General features: G+C 51.7%; 1 protein-coding gene across 1 annotated transcript in view; it reads left to right on the forward strand.

The window, feature by feature from the left end:
* The first annotated feature begins 1474 nt into the window (after positions 1–1474).
* Positions 1475–19540, forward strand: part of GABRE (gamma-aminobutyric acid type A receptor gamma3 subunit) — a 35531-nt gene continuing 17465 nt past the window's right edge. The window contains exons 1-3 of the mRNA NM_205245.2: positions 1475–1700; positions 6490–6638; positions 6841–6908. Coding sequence (NP_990576.1) covers positions 1642–1700; positions 6490–6638; positions 6841–6908 — 276 coding nt within the window. The 5' untranslated portion in view covers positions 1475–1641. The remainder of the gene's footprint in view (positions 1701–6489; positions 6639–6840; positions 6909–19540) is intronic.

The following is a 19540-nucleotide window of genomic DNA, read 5'->3' on the forward strand; positions in this document are numbered from 1 at the left end:
TGCATCCTCCTGTTGCGTTTTTCCCTACTTCAGCTTCATCTGGGTCCTGAAGGACTTCTGGGGCAATCTGGTGCCTTGCTTTGAAGTTGAAAGAGCTCTTTTCACCTTCGCTGTTGCTTTGATTTTCATTATTTACTCTTTTGACATGTGCTTCCTATAAACCCATCATCCCAGAGTGGCTTCTGTGCATGTACTAAAAGCAACATCAGCTGCAGCTGCTCAGTTACAAGGAAATTCCATCTTGGAGCTGCGATGCCTGCAGCTGCCTCCTATGGCTTTGATGCTGTTCAGATCTCATGGTTGAGGGTTAAGGTGATCATTGCAAGAATCAGCAAGGGAGAGCTTGCGTAGGAAGAGCCTTGCAAAACCCCCTGGGTGCACTGCTGTTATTTACCACCTGTGCTCCTGTAGCCCTTCTCATCCTCACTGAGACTTGTCCTGGCTGAAGACATTGAGTGAGCATGGGGAAATGACACATCCCTGTCCTGCCAAACTGAGTCAGTGAGACAGTGGTTACCAGCATGCTACCAGTGGGGAAGGAAGAAGAGATTTTCCTGTGTCTGGGGGAGAAAGGCTGTCGCAGAGCTGAGGGAACTCATTGCCCATGGTGGCAGTTCATCAGATGGCATCAAATCCCAATTTGTGATCTTACCAGAGAGTGGTGAGGCACTGGCACTGATGCCCGGAGAAGCTGTGGGTACCCCATCCCTGGAGGTGCTCAAGACCAGGTTGGTTGGGGCCTTGGGCAGCCTGAGCTGGTGGGGGGCATAGCAGAGGGTTGGAACTGGATGGGCTTTGAGATCCCTTCCAGCTTAAGCCATTCTGTGATTCTGTGATCTCTGCAAGAGGCAGGGGCAGGCCCTTTGGGTAACAGGCACCTGCATCTCATGGGCTGTTACCAGCTAATGAAGTATAATTATTTCTCCTGCGTGTAGCTGTAACAAAGTTGATTCCCAGTAACTCCGACCTACAACGTGCCAGGAAGGAATCTGTTACTCCTGTTTACAAGGAGAATGCCTGCAGCAAAAAGAATACCCGGGATGCCTGGCAAACCAGGAGAGCAGGAGCGAGGAGCAGCAGACCAAAACCCTCAGCCCCTCATGCATCTCACCAGCTTGTTTTCACAGGGCAGCAGCCCAACAGGTGGGAGAGGACCCACTGTAACACCGCATTCCTTGCATTTTTTGATGATGATGACCCTCTGTAAAAATAAAATAGAATAGAATAATAAAATAAACGAAGAAGAAGAAATCTCTATGTACTAAAAGCAATAAGGCGAGGACCTCGCCGCTCGCCATTCCTCAGAGGGGCAGAACCAGCCCGGTGCCAGCTGCCGCTGTCGGCTCCCGGGGCGCAGTGCCGGCAGCTGTGTGACGGGGGCTCTCCGAGGAGCCCCCCCGTTGCCGCCCGGCCCTCTGGGGGCGGGAGGCGGCCCCTCGCGGGGAGCTAGGACCCTGCGCGGAGCCCCTCCTCCGCCCGCCGCCGACTCGCAGAAGAGATGCCCAACTTTCCCCTGCCTCCCCGGCGGCGCGGAGCCGGGCGGGAGGCGGCGGGGCTGGAGCGCGGCGCAGCGGGTATCGGGGGGGTCCCGCCGCCGCCGCCGCTCCCCCCAAGCCCGGAGCCGGCCCTCGCCTCGCCGAGATGCCCGCGATGGTCCTGCTGCTCTGCCTGGCCCTAGGGCCGGCGCTGCGTTCTGCCAGGTAAGCACCCCGCCGGACGGACGCCCACCCGCTGCCTCAGTTTCCCGTCGGGGTGATGGGCGCGGAGGAGGCTGGAGTTGCGGGGCGGCTTCAGCGGGGGTCTGGGTACCGCCGTGCCCTCGGCGGCTCCTGGCAGCCCGCCTCGAGGCTCCGCGTCCCGCCGCACCGTGCCTTTGCGCTTCGGGTCCCCATTTTGCACGCCCCGAATCGAGGGGACGCCCCGTTCCCCACACTGCCATCCCCTCTCCGGCCGAATCCCACCGAGGGCTGAGCGCTGGGGGGGCAACCAGAGGAAGCTTGGCACCTCCCGGCCGCTCCGCGCATCACCGGAGCATTTCCACCCAGAGCTGCGCGGGGCGGAAAGGAGCGCGGGGGACCCTCCGCTGTCCCCCGTCCCTCGGCACCTGTCGGGAGGGAACAGCTCGGGCTCTGCCCCGCTCCACAGGTTGGCCCCGGTGTCGGTCCGGGAGCGCTGTGCTGCGCGGATCCGGGCGAGGGGGCAGCGGGGCCGTGGGGAGGCGGGCACGGCTCTCCCCCAGTGCCGGCGTTTCGTAGCGCCTTTCTGTAAACAGCAGTGAAAGGCTCCACGTACGAGGGGTTTTCAAGTTTCTTTATTTTTTTTTCCTCTCCTTCCTTTTTTTTATTTTTTTTATTTTAATTTTAATTTTGTAGTTATTGTTACCATTTTAACAATTGCTATCCCCTCCGGTGAGTTTAATGGCTGGATCGGGGAAGAACATGTCAGCAGATTGTTGCCCCCGGGGCTCGAGAGAAGAGGGATTTCACTGGCTGAAGCTAATTGACAGAATAAGCCGCCTTAAAGCCGATCAAATCCCATTACAAATGCAGTCAGGGGCAGGGAGCACGAATCCTGCTACTGATGGTCTTCTCGGCCAGACTCCCTGAACTCAGGGTGGCCAGGTCGGTCCATGCTGCTGTCCTCCAGAGCCCGGCCGTGCCAGCATGGAGACTGAGGGAGCAGCCCCGCAGCTCATGCCTGGCACCCAGGCTCTAATTGGGTGGTTCAGGGCTGAGAGGGACCCGTGGTGGTCGCGGTTCCTGTCATGCTGTGCTTGGAGAGGGCAGGCTGCAAAATTGCACGGAGGTGATGTTAAGTCCTGTATTCACGTGCCCTTGAGTGAGAAGCTGTACCCTACGGTCGGCCCAGGTTCCCTTCTGCCTGCTGCCAGTGCCTACTTCTTCACTGAGCTGCAAGGAGAAGCGGCTGTGCATGGTGTGGGGGTGATGGAGCAGCAGAGGAAGACTGTAGGAGAAGAAGGAGTAAAGGAGCAAGCAGTACCATTGGAGTCTCATCCTGCACTCACTGCATTTTTCTGACTGCAGACGGCCCTATGTTGACAGTGGGTGCCTGGGTGATGAGCTCGGATCAGATGCAGTGTGTGCAAGCTCTCCTCCCAGCGTGTGCTGCAAGACCCCAGTGCGGGGTGGGCTGGATGCTCTGTGCTGTGACTCAGCACTCCCCAGGCCATTTCCCCATCAGCATTTCCCATGGCACTGCCTGGCTGGGACCAGGCATCCAGCTCAGAGCCCTGGAGGTATATCCAACACAGTGTTACACATCCAGAAAGCTGGCACTGACAGTGCAGGCTTCATCAACAGGGCTTCAATGGGTGTGCTGTGCAAGGAGAGGTACGACAGGTGAAACACATCGAGTACTGTTCAGTGAGCCCCCTGTCCCTAAATTCTCTGCCTACTTCTAATTTAGATTAATTTACCTGAATGTTCCCGTGCCTACAAGCCCTTGGAGGCATTGGGATGGGTGACAAGGACACATTAGCATGCAGTAATTGGGATTGAGCGCAGTGGTGTTTCAGCCAGGTGAAATGTCCTTGCACTGTGTTGCTGTCTGTTCCTGTGGCGCAGGCGAGGCATTGAGCTGCGTTCACAGAGGGGTGGGACACTCACAGCCTGGGGTAAGCACCTTATTCTGGACATCTCTGCTTTAGGACTGGGGATAGTGTGCAGGGCAGGCATCAGCACCCCGATGGTGGCACCTGTTAGTGTGAAATGCTACCAGCCCCAGACTTTGTCAGCACACCCAAGGCTGCTGGGCAGGGGCATGGCAGAGGTAGGAGAAGCACTTGGTTCTTCTGGTCTCCATGCAGTTCCCCAGCCTATGCCACCAGGACTGGACAGAGCTGAGATACCCAGTGAAGGGGTAGAAGGGCTGCAAGTACTCAGCAAACTGGGAACGCACCTGCTGGGAACCACTTAGCTGGCCCTGCTTTTAATCTGCCCATCAGTGTGCTTTGGAACCTCAGCATAACAGGTGCCTGCTCCAGTAAAGCAGAATAATGGAGGCAAGCAACTGGCAGTGTCCTGCAGTAATGCCCCGGGTTGCCCAAGGAGGGCTGTCCAATCCCATCTGTACACATGGGCACATCGTACAGGGCTCTTCCCTGCCATGCTGCCTCCTCAGAGCAGGACTCCCCGCAGGTCCCCAGCTTTGTCCTGCGGTGTCCCCATGCCCTCCTGTGCCGCTGTCCTCATCACTGCACTCCCAGCTGCACCCTGTGGCTGTGAGCAGCAGTGCTGTGAGGTGGCTGTTTTGACATTTCCACGAGCAGAGGTGAGGAAATGTGGCTCTGCCTTTCCTCCTGGCTGCACGGAGACATATGGGAGCTGGCTTTCCCCTGTCACCCAGCCAGAGCCGTGTTGTGTGAGGAGACAGAGCCACAGGGACAGCACTGTGCACAGGAGCACTGGGCATCGCTGCGGGTTTGCAGAGTGACGTTCCCATCTGCAGCTGGAGTGGGACATTCACAGCCTCCATCCCTTAGCTCCTGTCCCCTGCGATAGCTCCTGGGCTCTTCCCTTGTAGTTTGAACTGGGGCCACTGGGACAGGGGCTCTAGAGTGGCACCAGAGTCATATCTGGCCATGAAGAGCTGCTCTGTGTGTCTTACATGCATTCACCGAAAGCGTATTTTCTCCAGCAAAAGCTGGCTCGCTTATGCTAAAATGGCTTAGTGTGGTTTAGTAGCCCAGGATTAGCTGCATTAGAAAAAAAGAAAAAAATAACAAGAAGAAGAAAAAAAGAAGAAGAAAAGTATTTTTGGTAGCGTCACTGCATCTGTAATACGGATGTGGCTCCTACCCCAAACTGCAGGGTGTTCAGCAACAGTACAAAATGGGGAAAGCCAGAAGGCTGAGGTCAGGGTATGCAGTCTGGCCTGGTTTAGCCCAGGGTGATGTTTAGAGCTTTGCCACAGCCCTAGAGATGCAAGAGCTGGGTTTGGAGGGGCAGCAGGAGGGCAGAGTGACGTATCCTGGGTTGGGTCCCAGCAGGGTCAAGGGAACACTGACATGAGGTTTTGCTGTGTTCCCACTCTGCTGAAGGCAGCAAGGAAAGCATCTGGGCTCACTCTGTGTGCTGGGCTGTGGGCAGAGATGCACATCCCTCCATGTCCCCCCTAACCCCAGAAGCCAGGTTTGGGGTGGGTGCAGCCCCAGGACTGCTGAACCGCCCCTGGGCCGCAGTTGGAAGGCAGCGAGTTGGCACTGCTGCAGCTCGGGTAGGGAAGCACAACCTGACAGCCCTGCTTAAGACTCCTTAAGCCTCGTTAGGAAGCGCAGCGTGCAATCAGACAGGGAACAAGGAGCTGATGTAGCAGCACCTAACGTGCAGAGGCAGGCAGGCAGCCACACACAGCCCAGCCCTGCTGGAAGTTGCGTTCCAGCACCTGAAAGCTGGGAAGACGTAAGGAGTCAGAGTGTGGCTGTGAAAGCAACTTTCATCAGGGGGTTAAAAGAGGAGCTTCTGATAAACGAACAGCAACATGTCAGTGTAACACTTCTTTTCCCCTCATCATCTGCCTGGCATTGAAGGCAGCCGTGCAGCGGAGGTGCCTGCTCACACCTCAGTGCTGTGGGCTCCAGCTGGGAGGTGTCAGCAGCAGGCAGCTCCTGCTGCTGAGCCCCCTGCCTGGCACTGCAGTGGGACACGCTGACACAGCAGCCGATGAGCGGGGTGGGATGTAGGATCACTCGGCATCCTCCCACCTGTATGGCTGTCATTGTAAGGACAGCGTTGTGAATGAGCTGCCCAGAGTGGTGGCAGGTGGTGGGAGCTTTCCCTGTGACCACCTGGGCCTAATTTAATTAGATGGGGGTAGGAAAGCTCTTTTAGGAAAAGGGGAGGTACTAAAGGTTTAGAGAGGGTGTTTTTGATAGGGAGAAGCTGCTGCTCGATGCAGTGTGTCCAAAGGAGGACAAATGCTTGCTTGGAATTGAAAGATATTCCACTTTCCCCATCTTCAAGTGGGGAGGAAGGGTTGGTGAGCAGGGAATGGGTTGTGGCAGATCACGGCCTGAGGGCAAAGGAGTTTGCATAAGGCTTTAATTTCCTGGGATCTGTGCAGGGCAGATGGCTGCGTGCCTGGTGAGCCAGGCTTGCGTGCTGCCTGCTTGGTGGCTTTAGGACCTCTTCTCTGAAATGTTTTCTTTATAAATGCTTTTTTTTTTTCTTCCCCCCTCCCCCCCCAGATACTGTTTGGCCACTGTTGCCTTCCCCTGAAGATGCCCACTCCAGGTGTCAGCAGCCTTGAGCCCAGCTGAGGCTCCTGGGGTCAGCAGGCAGCCCCTGGTTGGGACCCTGCAATGAGCAGAGTTGTGTCATCTCCGCAGCACTGCTCAGAGGAGATCCCCGAGCTCCTCACACTCATCGTCCTCTTCCCTCCCCTTTAGTGCCTCTGAAACCCAGCTGTGCCCCCACTCCCACTGAGCACCGGAGAGATGTCACAGTGATGTTTCTTTTGTCTCTGCTCCAGGTGTGAGAGCACAGAGGAGTATGATTACGATTACCTCAGCATCAACAAAACCTGGGTCCTCACCCCCAAGGCACAGGAGACGGATGCCACGCAGATCCTCAACTCGCTACTGAAGAACTACGACAACAAACTGAGGCCTGACATTGGCAGTAAGTGTCCCTGAGCTGTCGTGGGCAGCCCAACAGTGGGTGGTGACCTGGCCCAGGTTTTCCATTAAAAGAATGAGGCTGTTGTAGTTGGGCTTTTTGGTCAGGTGGAGCCACTCTTCTCCCTGCTGCACACCTACATCTCCCCCCTAGTCCTTCACTAGTGATTCCGGCCTCTCTTACATTTGTTTTATTTTCTTTACAGTCAAGCCCACGTTTATCGATGTGGATATCTACGTGAACAGCATTGGGCCCGTGTCTGTCATCCAAATGGTGAGTAGGAGCATTGTAGGAGCAGAGCACTGCAACTGAGGGCACAGGGTGTGGGAGGTAGGTGGGCCTCACTGCTGGCTCGTGTCCTGCTGGTGTCATTACAAGAAAGGCATTGAGGCCCTAGAGAACGTCTGAAGAAGGGCAATGAAGCTGTGAAGGGCATGAGGCACAAGTGTCATGGGGAGTGGCTGAGGGAACTGGGATTGTTTAGTCTGGAGAAGAGGAGGCTCAGGGCAGACCTCATTGTTCTCTACATCTCTCTGAAAGGAGACAGTAGTGAGGTGCAGGTCGGCCTCTTCTCTTAGATAACTGCAATAAGTAACGGCCTCAATTTGTGCCAGGGAAGGTTCTGGTTGGAAAAACTCCTTCTCCAGTAGAGTGGTGAGGCACTGGAACAGGCTGCCTAGAGAGGTGGTGGAGTCACTGCCCCTGGGGGTATGCAAGAAAAAGTAGATGTGGCACTGAGGAACATGGTTAGTGGGCACGGTGGGGATGGGCTGATGATTGGACTAGTTGATCTTAGATGTCTTTTCCAACTTTAACACTTCTATGATTCTAAGAGGTGGATCTGTTTGATTTCCTTGGGAAGAGGTGCTCTGACCTGTTGATAACTGGGGCCAGGAAGGCTTGATTGCTATTCCTGGTTAGGAGCAATGTGAGCTCAGTGACCCTGCCATCCTCACAAGTTTTCTCATAGCCACCAGTCACGTGGATGGACATTTCTGCCTGATGCCATTTCCCTGCCAGGGAGAACATGGGCACCAGGACACTTCAGGTGAACTGCACTGCCCTGTCCGATCTCATGCTGTAGCAGCTGGGAGAGGGAGAAACCATTGCCATGTATGGTGAGAAATTTGGGTGCCCAGGAAGCCTGCAATGCTGGGAGGGGGAAGCAGGAGGGGAGGGCCTCGTGTCCAACACCCTGCTTCTGCTCCTGCCATCTTAGATAATGCCACCATCACTGTGATGGCTTCTGCTCATGGTTCAAGCCTCTGCTGCATTGGGAGCTCTGGAAACACTCAATAGAGATGCTCCTTGCTCTGCAGAGCCTCCAGGCCATGCACTGGAGAGCAAGTGTTGATTATTTTTCACAGGAAGCTTTCATTATTGTTTTCAGTGTGAAGTCATTTTTCATCTTCCATCACACTTTGAAAGACATGGGGCTATGTGGTAGAGAGGACAAAGGAGAGAGCCAGGGCAGTCTGACTCTTCTTGTCTCTCTCCATGAAGAATGGAGCAGAAACAACCCCCCCCCCCCTCTGAAAAAAAAAAGGGGGTGGAAAGAAAAGAGTTCTCCAGATGGGTATATTTTTGTTTTATTTTCCCAAGTAGAAAATTTCCACTGAGCAATGTCTCCAGGGGATCGAGGAATGGCACTGTAGATGTAGGACAAGTTTCAATCCAAAAATCATTTCAAAGTGGCCCTTCCTGTCATTGTATTTGTGAGTCTGGTCCCTGGGAAAAGAACCACAACCCATGGTGCCTAACCCAGGCTGTATGGCTGTCACCCCTGGCTGCCAGCACACACCTGCTTTGACCTGCCTGAAAGTGTGCCAAGGAAATCAAGCCAAGCCACAGTGCATTTCCTCATGCCTCATCTTTCCTCTTCATCTGCTTCCTTTACCCTTTTATAGATCTCTTGGAAACCCCTCTCCTCTTGGAGATCTGCATGACCACGCGGGGGGTGGGGAGCACAGAGTGGCTCAGAAGAACCCATTCAGAGTTCAGCTCTTCTCCAAAGCAGAGGCACCAGGCACTGTTAGTCTGGTTTCCTAAGAAACAAAGCTTGTGCCATGGTGATGCATATGTGAGAATGTGCGTCCATCCCAGTCCTTGAGTAGATTTCAATCGACTGGGCTAATAATCTGACAGCAAATACTGGGGCTTCAAGCATGTTACGTTTCTTCAGTACATTGTGAAATCAGGCAGATAAAACAGCTGTCTCCACCCCTCCCTGCCCATCCTTGCCCCTTGTAGGGGTCACAGGACTTCCTCCCAGCAGTGACCAGAGATCTGAAGACACCTCCATATGACATCCCCAACTAGACTTTTCTATGGGCATTTCTCCTGCCCCATCCTCTGAAGACACTTCTTAAGGGCATCCCTGATTCAAACTTGAGCTTAACCTTCCTTCCTGAGCTGCTGGGCTGATACTAAAGGTCCTGAGGACAGCTAGACCTGGGCCTTGTCACCTTGGTTGGCAGCCTTCTGCCATCTGCACTGCTGAATTCTTCTCCTGGCTTAGGAGAGAGGCTGCACCCACCTGTAACTTCTGAAGAACAAGAGGGCTGTAACAAGGCTGCCACAGTGTCACGGACAAACTTGGCTGCTTCACCCTTTTGTTCTTCCCCACTGATGCAACAAATTAAGTCATTCAGTAGGTCGTGCCAGCCACTGGCAGGCTGGCATCAAATGTATGATCCAGACTGTCTTTGCTAGGCATGTACCATTACCATTTTTAGAGCTGCTTCTGTAAGGGAAGCTCTGCCTTCTCTCAGCTGTCAGGCCTGTCCCATATACCCGATCTTTCCTTTTTTTTTTTTTCCCCGTACACAACCTGAGGGAATGCACATTTCCATGGGAAGGGAACCAGAATCTCAGATCTGGATCTCTCCTGAGCCCATGGTGAGATTTCCTTTAGCAGCTCTCCCTGTGCATCTGAGGTGCCTGCTGCAGATACAGAGCCTCATGCAAGCTGAAAGGCCCACTGGAGGGGAAATGTTGCATTGATCTCTTTCAGGTGCATTGCAGTGACAGCATCTTGGGTGTAAACATTTCCCTTGCATGAGGCCTGACTGTATAGAAGGTAAACACCTAGTTTTGCCTTAAGAAATACAACACCGTGTCTGTGGCTACTAGGTTAGACCTGTACATCTGAAGGTTGCAGGAGCATCTGATGTGCTGGCAGAGGAGGAGGCTCCAGGAAAACAATATGGTTTGTCTATTGGTGTCCTGTGATCTTTTTCTCGCCCCTCACAGGGTTAATCACTCACTGCTGCCTTCAGCCCGGTGATGCTCTGTCAGTGCTTGGAAGCTGGTCCTGCGTAGCTGCTGCTCAACCTCCAAATGATAAATCACGTCAGGATGCAAAACTGATTCCGGTCCTTAAAAATGAATAGGTGATTTGAAAATGCCCTGTGCCGGGTGTGAATTCTGCATCCTTCTCATCAATCACTTGTCATAAATAACATTAACATTCAGGAGTCAGCAGAACGCAGGCAGGTTTGGAAGGGGAAGAAATGTAAAGTGATTTCCTAGTATCTCTTGTAGATCAGAATAGCAGCCTTGTTTCCTATTTAGGTACTTGAGCATATTTTACATTCTCTTCTATCTGTGAAAAGGACTTTCTAAGCAATGCCAGCTCTGGGGCAGTCACCAGAAAGAAAGCAAGGAGATGGTTAAATAATAGGAATAGGGTTTAGGAGCTTGTGGCCTACAGAAGGATACAACCCTACAGAGGGCTGAGACAAAAAGGTGTGAGGATAAGCCGTTTCCATCAAGCCCCAGTGCTTCATGCTCCATCTGCTGAGTGGGGTGGGGTTGTCAAAGGGGTACAAGTGGCTTCCCTATCCCCTGAACCTGTTGTGTTTGAGGCACCTGGGCTTCCCAGGGTATTGAGAAGATGCCTTTGGGGAAAGGCACACGGCTGTGAGCTCTTCCAGGGCCGCCTGCTGCCGCTGGGTGCCAGCCAGCTGCACCTCAAGCCAAACGAGTTATCACACACCGTGCTGTAGCTTTCCAGGCTGTGCCACAGATTTGGATGCCCAATTAGATTCCCATTAACGCAAACGGTGTTAGGTGTCCTTGGCATGTCACTAAGGCTGGTGCAAAAACCTGCCTTGCTTCTTTAAGTCTATTTGCAGGCAGAGATGCCAGGGAGGGCTGTGGTAGCTGGGGGTCTAGGGATGGAACTTTGGGTTCAAATTTGTCACTGTTTGTTGGTTGTTTGCTGAAGGTATTTGCTCCTGGTTTTGTTTAGTAATGGCATTATCACTATAGATTATGGCTTTAACTGGTGTCAAGGGCACCTAGAGCTCTGGATCACCTTCCTTTAGGGATGCTTAACACTCAGGAAATGGTTCTGTAGAAATAAAGCATTTGAAAAGGGTTGGAGCCGAGTGCCTTTCAGTCCGGAGGATGCCCATGAAGTGTCCATGAGGGTCAGCATGGGTGGGACTAAAAAACTGCTTCTGTTCCCAGCTTGACAATGGAGAAAGTCCTGCTCCCCAGTTCTTCCCAGGGGTCTGAGTTACAACGTACTTTCTTTCTTGAGCAAAACCAAATGTGAAGCTCAAGGAGTTTCCATAGAGAACATGGTGCAAGCACTGCAGCAGCCTCCTGGCCAAGTGGAGGGATACGTGCTTCTCAGCCAGGGGTTTGCCTTGGTGTCTTCAGGTGCTCAGGCTTAGAGGTAGTGAAGGTAGAGTTATTTCTGGTGCTCGAGAGACTCCTCTGTGGTGCGCGTGAGGGTGTTAAAAGCAGAGAAGATGCCCCTGTGTGTGCAATCCTGTAGCCAAACTTGATGAAAGGTCTTCTGTGGGGATTGCACATCACGTTGGTCTTAATGATACCACAGACAAAAAGAGCAAAACGGGGCTGTGCCACTCACCAGGAGCCGGATTCTGCTGCTCCTGAAGTGTGTGCGATTTCCATGGGGTAGCACTGAGCTCCTGCCTCGCTATTGCAGCAAATTATTTTCCTACCTCCCCCACTGAGGGGGAGACTGGTACCCGAGGAGGGTGATATGTCCAATCGCACGTGTTGAATATTCTCTCCCTCCCCTCTTTTAGAAAGGAGAAGCTACACACGATTAAATTCATAATGCTGTGCCTGGCTGCAGTAGTTACCATGCAACACGCTAACGAAATTGAGGATGAAGAACATATTTTCCCGTGTCTAGAGTATTGCAGAATAGATTTAATAGATTTGCATGTATGATGCATCTGTGAAACCCTGGGAAGAAGGGAGGAGGGGCAGGGGAAAAACAGGGGAAATGTTTATTCGTTATCAGATGATGAATAATTAATTTACAAACGTTGTCTTGTTAACTATAAATTAAATCCTCATTTGACACACTTTATAATTTAAAAGTATAAGCACAGCGTGAATGAAGAGAACTCCCCACTGACTGCTTTCATGAAATCCTGAGGAGCCGGGAGGGAAGGTCGGGCTGCCACAGCTAAAGCTGACGTGGGGCAGCAGTGAGGAGGGGGCTGCAGCCCTGGGGGGCCGGGGCTCTTTGTCCCCACCTGCGGGTGCTCAGCGGGGTTTTCTGCATGGAGTGGGGAGGCAGGGGCTGCCCACTCAGCCCTCTTCCCTCATTGCTCCCTCCCCGCTTGGAGCTGTGGGTGGTTGAGAGGCTGAAGTGTGGATCTCGGAGCAAAATCCCCATGGGTGCCACTGCGTGCGGTGAGTTGGCAGCTGTTTGTGATCGGCTGAGCTGTCCCAGCAGTGAGGGCAAAGATCTCCAAGAGGGGAGCCGGGTTGTACCGTGCTAAGTCTCACTGAGAACCCTTCAGCATTTAGTGGCATCTCGCTCTGAAGCGGAGCTGTGTCCTGAGGAGCAAGCTGGGCTTGTGGGAAGGCAGCATGCATGGGAACCACTGCGGGAAGCCCTGAGAGACAGCCCTGGTGTCAGGCTGCAAGGCTCGGGTTAATATCTTCATTTCTTCTTAATAGATGGGGAAAGCAAGACCGGTAATAATTGTCTGGCTCTGAGGATCACTTAAGTCTTGATTATACTTAGCTTCAGCTGCTTTGGAATAAGTAGGAAGGAAATGAAATGAAAATGGCTCGCTTTTTAAGATGCTTGAATGTTGTGCTCTGGAGCGCAAGATAAGCCTATAGGTAAAGGGAACGTGTTACCTCCCCCTCCTTCCCTGATAATACTCCAGTGGTTGCACAGCACTTCTCAACTGAAAGGACTTAAATACGCTTCACAAATCATCTGTTTAGGAGGCAACAGCACAGATTGCACCCACGGCTGGGGTGGATTGCAGTGTCTACAGCGTGCAGCAGTGTTCCGCCAAGGACCACGCGTGGCTTTTGGCCTGCCTGATGCGCAGCATAGGAAACACATTCATGTAATGAGCAAGGTCAGGTTTTGGTCCCCGATAAAGATGTATGTTGTAGAAATGTAAAGTGCTGGGAAATGAGTATGAAGGGTCCTGGTGCTTTTTCTGGCCATTGGTTTCCACGCCTGAGTGGCGGCTCGGCGCAGCTCCTCACTGGGGCTGGCGGTGCGTTTATAACAGCTCCACAAATACTCATTTGCTCAGAGTGCTCCTATCTCTCAATTCCTTGGCATTCAGAATTGGCCGCCTGAGCCTGGCCCAGCGTGCCCAAGCATTAGGAGAGGGACTGTTCCCCATGTAGCCGCTCATGATCCCATGGTGGTGCAGCTGGGTAGGCAGAGAAGGGCACCAGCCCTCCTGGAGCCAACGTTTGTCACTGTCTTAAGAAGAAATCCATGAGGCCACTGAGGTACAGCAGCGGTCGTGTGCTACATGTGGGACAAATCATGAGCTGCACAGAAGGTCTAATGAAATAAATGAGTTACTCCCACCCTGAACATATCCCAAGAGCTTCACAAGTTTCAGGGTCTGCTCCCAAACCTGATAAGGGCTGATTTATTCACTATGAATAATTCAACCAGCTCCATTTATTATCTAGAACATACACTAATCCCCTCCAGATATTTTCTGTGTGACATCCATGTCGGCATTTTATTTATAGGCTGTTTATTGTGCAGAAAACACGAGGAGTTTGTTATCAGCAAAGATGAACAAAGAGCTGGGGGTTTGCCTCTAAAATTTGGAGCTCAGTAAAAGATGAAAATCTAGACAGCTGGATTCTGGAGAGGAAAAGTGCTTGTTCTCGGAGGCATTTCAGAGAGCGAAGCCCCAAAGTTAATTAACATCCCCAGTCTGATGCTGAAGGGGGATGGTGACTGCACCACGTTGGGTTTCTCAAAGTGCAGTGTCAATACCGTGCTCAGGAAGCCCGCAGATCTCAGGCAGTGTGGGATAAGTCAGCATTCATAATTCATAGACCATCCTGAGTTGGAAGGGACCCATAAGGATTACTGAGCCCAACTCTTGGATCCTCACAGGGCCACTCAAAAATCAGACCTAAAGCAAGTAATTAAGCAAGTGGCTTCTGTAAATTCTTTCACAGATCTGTGGTTTTTTTTTTTTTTTGGCCTTCTGCTGGCAGAAATGGCTCAATTCTGCATTTATTTTGTACCAGCTGTTGGAGAAAGCTCCCATTTCTTCCTCTAATCTTAATGCAGGGTTTGGTAGCCCAGAGCCCTTGCAGGTAGGGAAGGACGTTTACTGTGGTGAGCTGAGGTGCTTGTGATGTAACGTGCAATTCCTCACCCTTAACCACAGAAAACCTCTCTAACATTGTTCATGGCCACAGCATCTGCATCTAGGCCTCCCTTTCCAGGGGTATCCCCCAGCACAGGGGCTCCTGTTGTTAACAGACTCTAATGACAGCCTTCCAAAAGCAGGGAGCTCTCCTTGCCCTAGGTGGGGTAGTCAGGCTGCAGGGACATCCTTGAGCTCCAGTGCAATCTGTCTGAGTCAGTAGAAGCTTTGCCCTCTGCCAGAGCATCAAAAGAAGCTTTGCTGAGGTGCACAGGTGTGGAAGTGGCTCGGATCAATGAGAAGTAGGAATTCTGCTTGGGCGTGCCTGGGGGATGCAGGCTTGGAGCAGCCACACAGCTGCAGCTCTTTGAGAGGAGTGCGGATATGGCTGTCTTCATCACAAACCCATCAGCTAATGGAGCTGCTCTTCAGGTACCCAGAGGCTGACGTCTCAGCACAGACATGGATTTGTGGCCAGGCCAGGAAGCATGTGTTTGACTCCAGTACTAATCTGTGCTCTGAACCTCATTAAATTGATTCTTCCAAGTCAAAGGGAAAGCACTATTGTGTCAAATTTGAAAGATATAGGCTCTGAGCTGTACCAATAGTTGTCACTTGATGGACTGAATTATTCTTAAGGCAGTTGATTTATCTGAGCTGAAGGCTTTAGATCTCTCCACAGGAGAGTTCAGGATATTTAAGGTGCATGAGAGGAAAGTCAGTGTGGCGGTAGAGGCCAGGGTTTGTGATCTGGGGTTCACAGCCAGCACTGGGGGAGCAGCTCTCGCTCCTTCCTCCCACCTTAGTTGGGATAAACAGACAAAATTCTTCAGCATTCTGAGGGCAAACGGGTTGAGGGACAACCAAAACACTGACATGTGGTGTCATCAGAATGCTCTGATTTGCTTTTCATATGGTGATAAATTCTGCCCTGTAACTAAAGCATCAGAATGAGGACTGGGAAATAGAAGTTGAAAAGAAATGAATCAGATAAGGGTAAAGCAAAATATTTTGTTAGCTTACTGATGGGGAAAAAGTTTCTAAGCAAAATGATGTGGTTGCAGTAATTCACTTTAGATTTTGACGCTTTGAGCTTATTTTCAGAAAAGTTTTTTTTTTTTCGGTAGATATTGGTTCTATTTATTTCCCTCACCCTCAGATGAAGCCATCCTACCATCTCCCTTAAAGGCTGGCGTGAAATCTGCCTGCAGTAAGTGTGCAGTGAAATGGCACGTTTCTTCAAATTCAGCAGCCGTGGGGGACCACAGGCAATATGCATCACAAACCTCTCCCTGCCTTGATGCTAAATGCTGAATACTTGCTCTGTTGCTTCCCAGTAGAGGTGCTGGGAGGTGGAGACAGGGCTGATGGTGTCAGGGCAGGGCTGCTCACCCCGGCTTCGTGTGCTGAGGCTGCCAGTGACCCGTGACACAAAGTGCATGTGAGCAGGCCTGAGCCTCCACATGGGGCTGTGGCAGTGCTCCGCTTCTCTCTGCCTCCCCCCATGCATGTCTTGGGTGCCTCAGTCTTCAGCCTTTTGTGCAGGTGGGAGATGTGTTCGGGTCACAAGTGAGGGGGCAGGTAGGGCTTGCAGCCATGCAACTGTATTGCATACAGAAGGCTGGCCTTCCCCAGCGCTGCTTTGTTTTGCTGCGGCCATTTCGCAGCTGTGTTGCTGAGACAGGTCGCAGTAGTGCCAAATATAACAGCTCCTCAAACCCAGGAGAAATCACACCTGCTGCACTGTGGGCACAGAGGAGTGAGTTGGGTCAGCGGCCTTGGGCATATGCTGATGGCGTGGGACGTTTCATGTCCATCTTCATGCAAAGAGAGCTTTGTTGTGAGGGCTCTGTGGTTCTCTCTGGCCTGCAGTTAGCTGGAAATGGTTTAGCCATCTGATGATCTCGAATGGCAGGTGGCGATGGTGGCTCCCAGGCAGGTGCACGGGGTACGTGTGAACCAAAACACAGGAGTGGGAGAAGGGGAACACCTCATCTCCAGGTGGCTGGGAGCAGGGGAGGTCAGAGCAGGTATGCCATGAACACGGTAAGCCTTGCTTCTGACACTTCCTCTTGGATCTGCTTCTACAGGAGCTGGGGTGAGTTTTGGAAGGGGAGTACGCATAGAATGGATCTGAACCGAACAAAAATAGGGCCCTGGTTTTTGAGGAAAAGAGTCATATGCAGCAACTGGAGGCTATGGGAAGTAAGCAGAGCAGCAGAGTGGCAGGTCCTGCTTGCCCAGTGGCTGGTGTCCTGGCTTCCAAATAGCAGTCACACCTGGCTGAAATATGGCTGTGTTGCTGGAAAGGAGAGTCACTCAGCCTGATGTCCCTTCTGTAACTGTGGCCCAGCTTGCTTTGCCCTTGAATATTCAACAATTGATACAGAAATTGTCCTTCTTCTGTAACCTGATTCCTTTCTCCCAGCTGCTTCCCTCAGCCTGTGCTCCCTTGAAATCACATTAGGCTGGGCTGTGATTTTATGGTAGCTTGAAAAGAAGAACTGAGAAAGGAAAAACAACATGAAGCGGGGAGAAGGAGCTAAATTGAGGAACTGGCAGGGCCGGGAGAGAAAGCTGGCAAGCACAGCAAGGGGCATGAGAGACAAGATGAAACAGGTTTCCTTGAAAGAGTCACTGGAGCAGAGTGCGCTCGTTCTTTATCTAGGACTGGGAGAGAACAGTGTCAGCAGTGATAGTTTCTGCACGGGGCACAAAGCCCTCCCCCTCTATGTAAGCAGAACTTCTTCAGATTCTCAGATTTTCTTTCTTTCTTTCTTTCTTTTCTTTTTTAAATTTTAAGTATGTATTTTTTTCCTTGGAGATGAGGTTTAGAAAGGGATTTTTACATGCAAACACTGGTTTTCCTCCTGGCCAGCACATGGTTTTCTTTACAATGGACAGCATCCCAGGGACATGGGCAGTGAGGATGCACTGTGCCCTCTGAGACCTGTTTTGGTCAGAGGACAGTGTAGCATCTGCATGTGGGACATGGGCCTGTCTCTTAGGTGTCATCCTGCTCACTGATTCTTGGAGAGCTGAGCCACACTGCCCACCCAAGGCTTTTTTCTCATGTGGTTTAGTTAGTGGTGGACTTGGTAGTGTTAGGTTGATGGTTGGATTAATCTTACGGGTCTCTTACGGCTTAAATGCTTTTATGACTTCTCATGTGGGGCAGCCCTGGGAAGTCTGCTGGCCCATCACACACTGTGATTTATCCCCTGGGCACAGCACAGCTTCCATGGCTGGTGGTTAGCATCGCTTCTTCAGGACATCCTGCCAGCGTGCTGCATGAAAAGGAGGTTTGAGAGCTCAGTGCTTGTTGGAAACAAGTAGGTCAGTCAGAGGAGAGCATAGTTAGGAGAAGCTTGTAGTGCATTCCCTGCTCCACATACTCTGTCCCTAAACTCCTGCAGTTGGCCATGGTAGGAGTCTGTTGGGACAAGAGGACACTACCTGACATTGTTTGCCCATTCTTATCCTCTCTGGTTTTGCACACTGCTGTGACATGCTGTGCAATATCTGTGCTGAGAGGATGCTTCCAGCTCTGATCCACATAGAAAGCAAAGCTCTCATGGCTCCCTTTCTCTGCCACCCTTCCCTTGCCGTCTTGACCTCAAATCACAGCTTCTGTAGCAATTTCTCCATCATTAAGTCTGGAGTGGGAGGGACTTTCTTTATTCTCTTTGCATGACAATTAGCATCCAGCTGAGATCATTAGGCATGTTTCAGTCCATAGAGAGAGTCAGTCCCTGCCCTGGAGAGCGTACACCTTACTCGATGAAGCAAAGTCCCATAAGAAGGTAGCAAGAGGGTGGGAAATGATGTGATGCTTGAATAGGGCCACTATAATTGAAGCTGTTTCAGTTTGTGGGGATGTATGGGCAGGGTAGCAATGCCTTCTTGATGAGGCAGAGAAGCAGAGTCATGAGCCACAGACTGAAGGGAGTGCAGAGAGGGATAGGGACAGGAAGTGAATGAAAGCAGAAGGCTGAGACCACTGTAGAGGTCTGCAGTTTGCAGCGAGTTGCTTGGCTTCTGTAAGATTCTCAGCTCTCCCCAGGTAGTGCAGGAGGAACTGGGTGTAAGTGAGAATGAGAGCCTAAGTCTCAGAGGCAGTGTTGAATTCAACACCTCTCAGTCCATTGGGTGAACCAGCAGCAGCAGCAGGCTATGTTGGGGTCTGGTAAAAGAAAATAGTGCTGCTGCTGAACCAAAAGTCCCTTCTGCGTGAGGTGCCAGGTTGGAGGTGGAGGGATACACCCAGATGGTGAGCCCTGCACCCAGCAGGATGCTTGATTTAATGCTTAGAAATAATACAGCTACATGCTTCATGTCATTTATTAGCATTTGGTGGACTTTCCCACTTCCCTTCATTTCATCTGTAGGCCATTTCCCTGCAGCAAGACACAGCTCTTGTTCTTACATCTGCTTTTGTGGGAGGAAGAGCTGAGGCAAGGAGCAGGTCCAAGCAGGAAGAACAGACCATATTCCAGGCAATAAGAGCCTCAGAGATGCCCCCATGAGGAGGGCCTGACACCCCACACACCCCTTTCCAAGGGTGTTCTGGACTGCATTCCCTGAGAGGGGATTAATGGGACTGCCCACCTTGCTTTGCCTGGAACAGGGGGCTGCAGCAGCTACTTCTGCTGTTCTGGGCAGCATCAGACTGCCCATAGTGGTGCTTCATTTTAATTGCAGTGGGTGGCATGGGAATGGGAGGTGCAATTAAAGGAATTCCAGCATCTCATCTGAATCTTACCAGACTGTCCTGGGGAAGCAGCCTTGTTGAGTTAATTGCGCACAGTGAGAAGGCTCAGCTTTTAGCCCTTTCAAAGGAAATCTCTTCTTGTCTCATCAAACACCCTATCAGCTTAAAGGACAAATAAACAAGAGCACCTGCCCGAAGCGCTAAGTATTCTTTTACCATTATCCTATGAGGTTCTGTCCTCACCTTGTCTCTCCTGACACCTACTTTCTTCTTCTGGCGCAGAGTTGCTGCAAGACCAACATCATGCATTCAGAGGTAAGGTTTGATATGCAAACAACACTTCAGCCATGAGTGGCTTTGCTTTGCAAGCAACCCAGGCAATTCCTAGAGACCACAGTAACTGGGCTGCCTCCTTGCTTGGCTCTGAAGGTGTTTACACATCACTTTCCACCCAGGCCATGCCCTGGCGTGAGGGTGATGTGCATACAAACTGAAAGGAGGCAGCTTCTTCCCTGTGGTGCTTTGCATAGCACTTCATTAAGTGTTCAGGA

The sequence above is a fragment of the Gallus gallus genome, chromosome 4 (genome assembly GCF_016699485.2).
Source record: "Gallus gallus isolate bGalGal1 chromosome 4, bGalGal1.mat.broiler.GRCg7b, whole genome shotgun sequence".
NCBI lineage: Eukaryota > Metazoa > Chordata > Aves > Galliformes > Phasianidae > Gallus > Gallus gallus.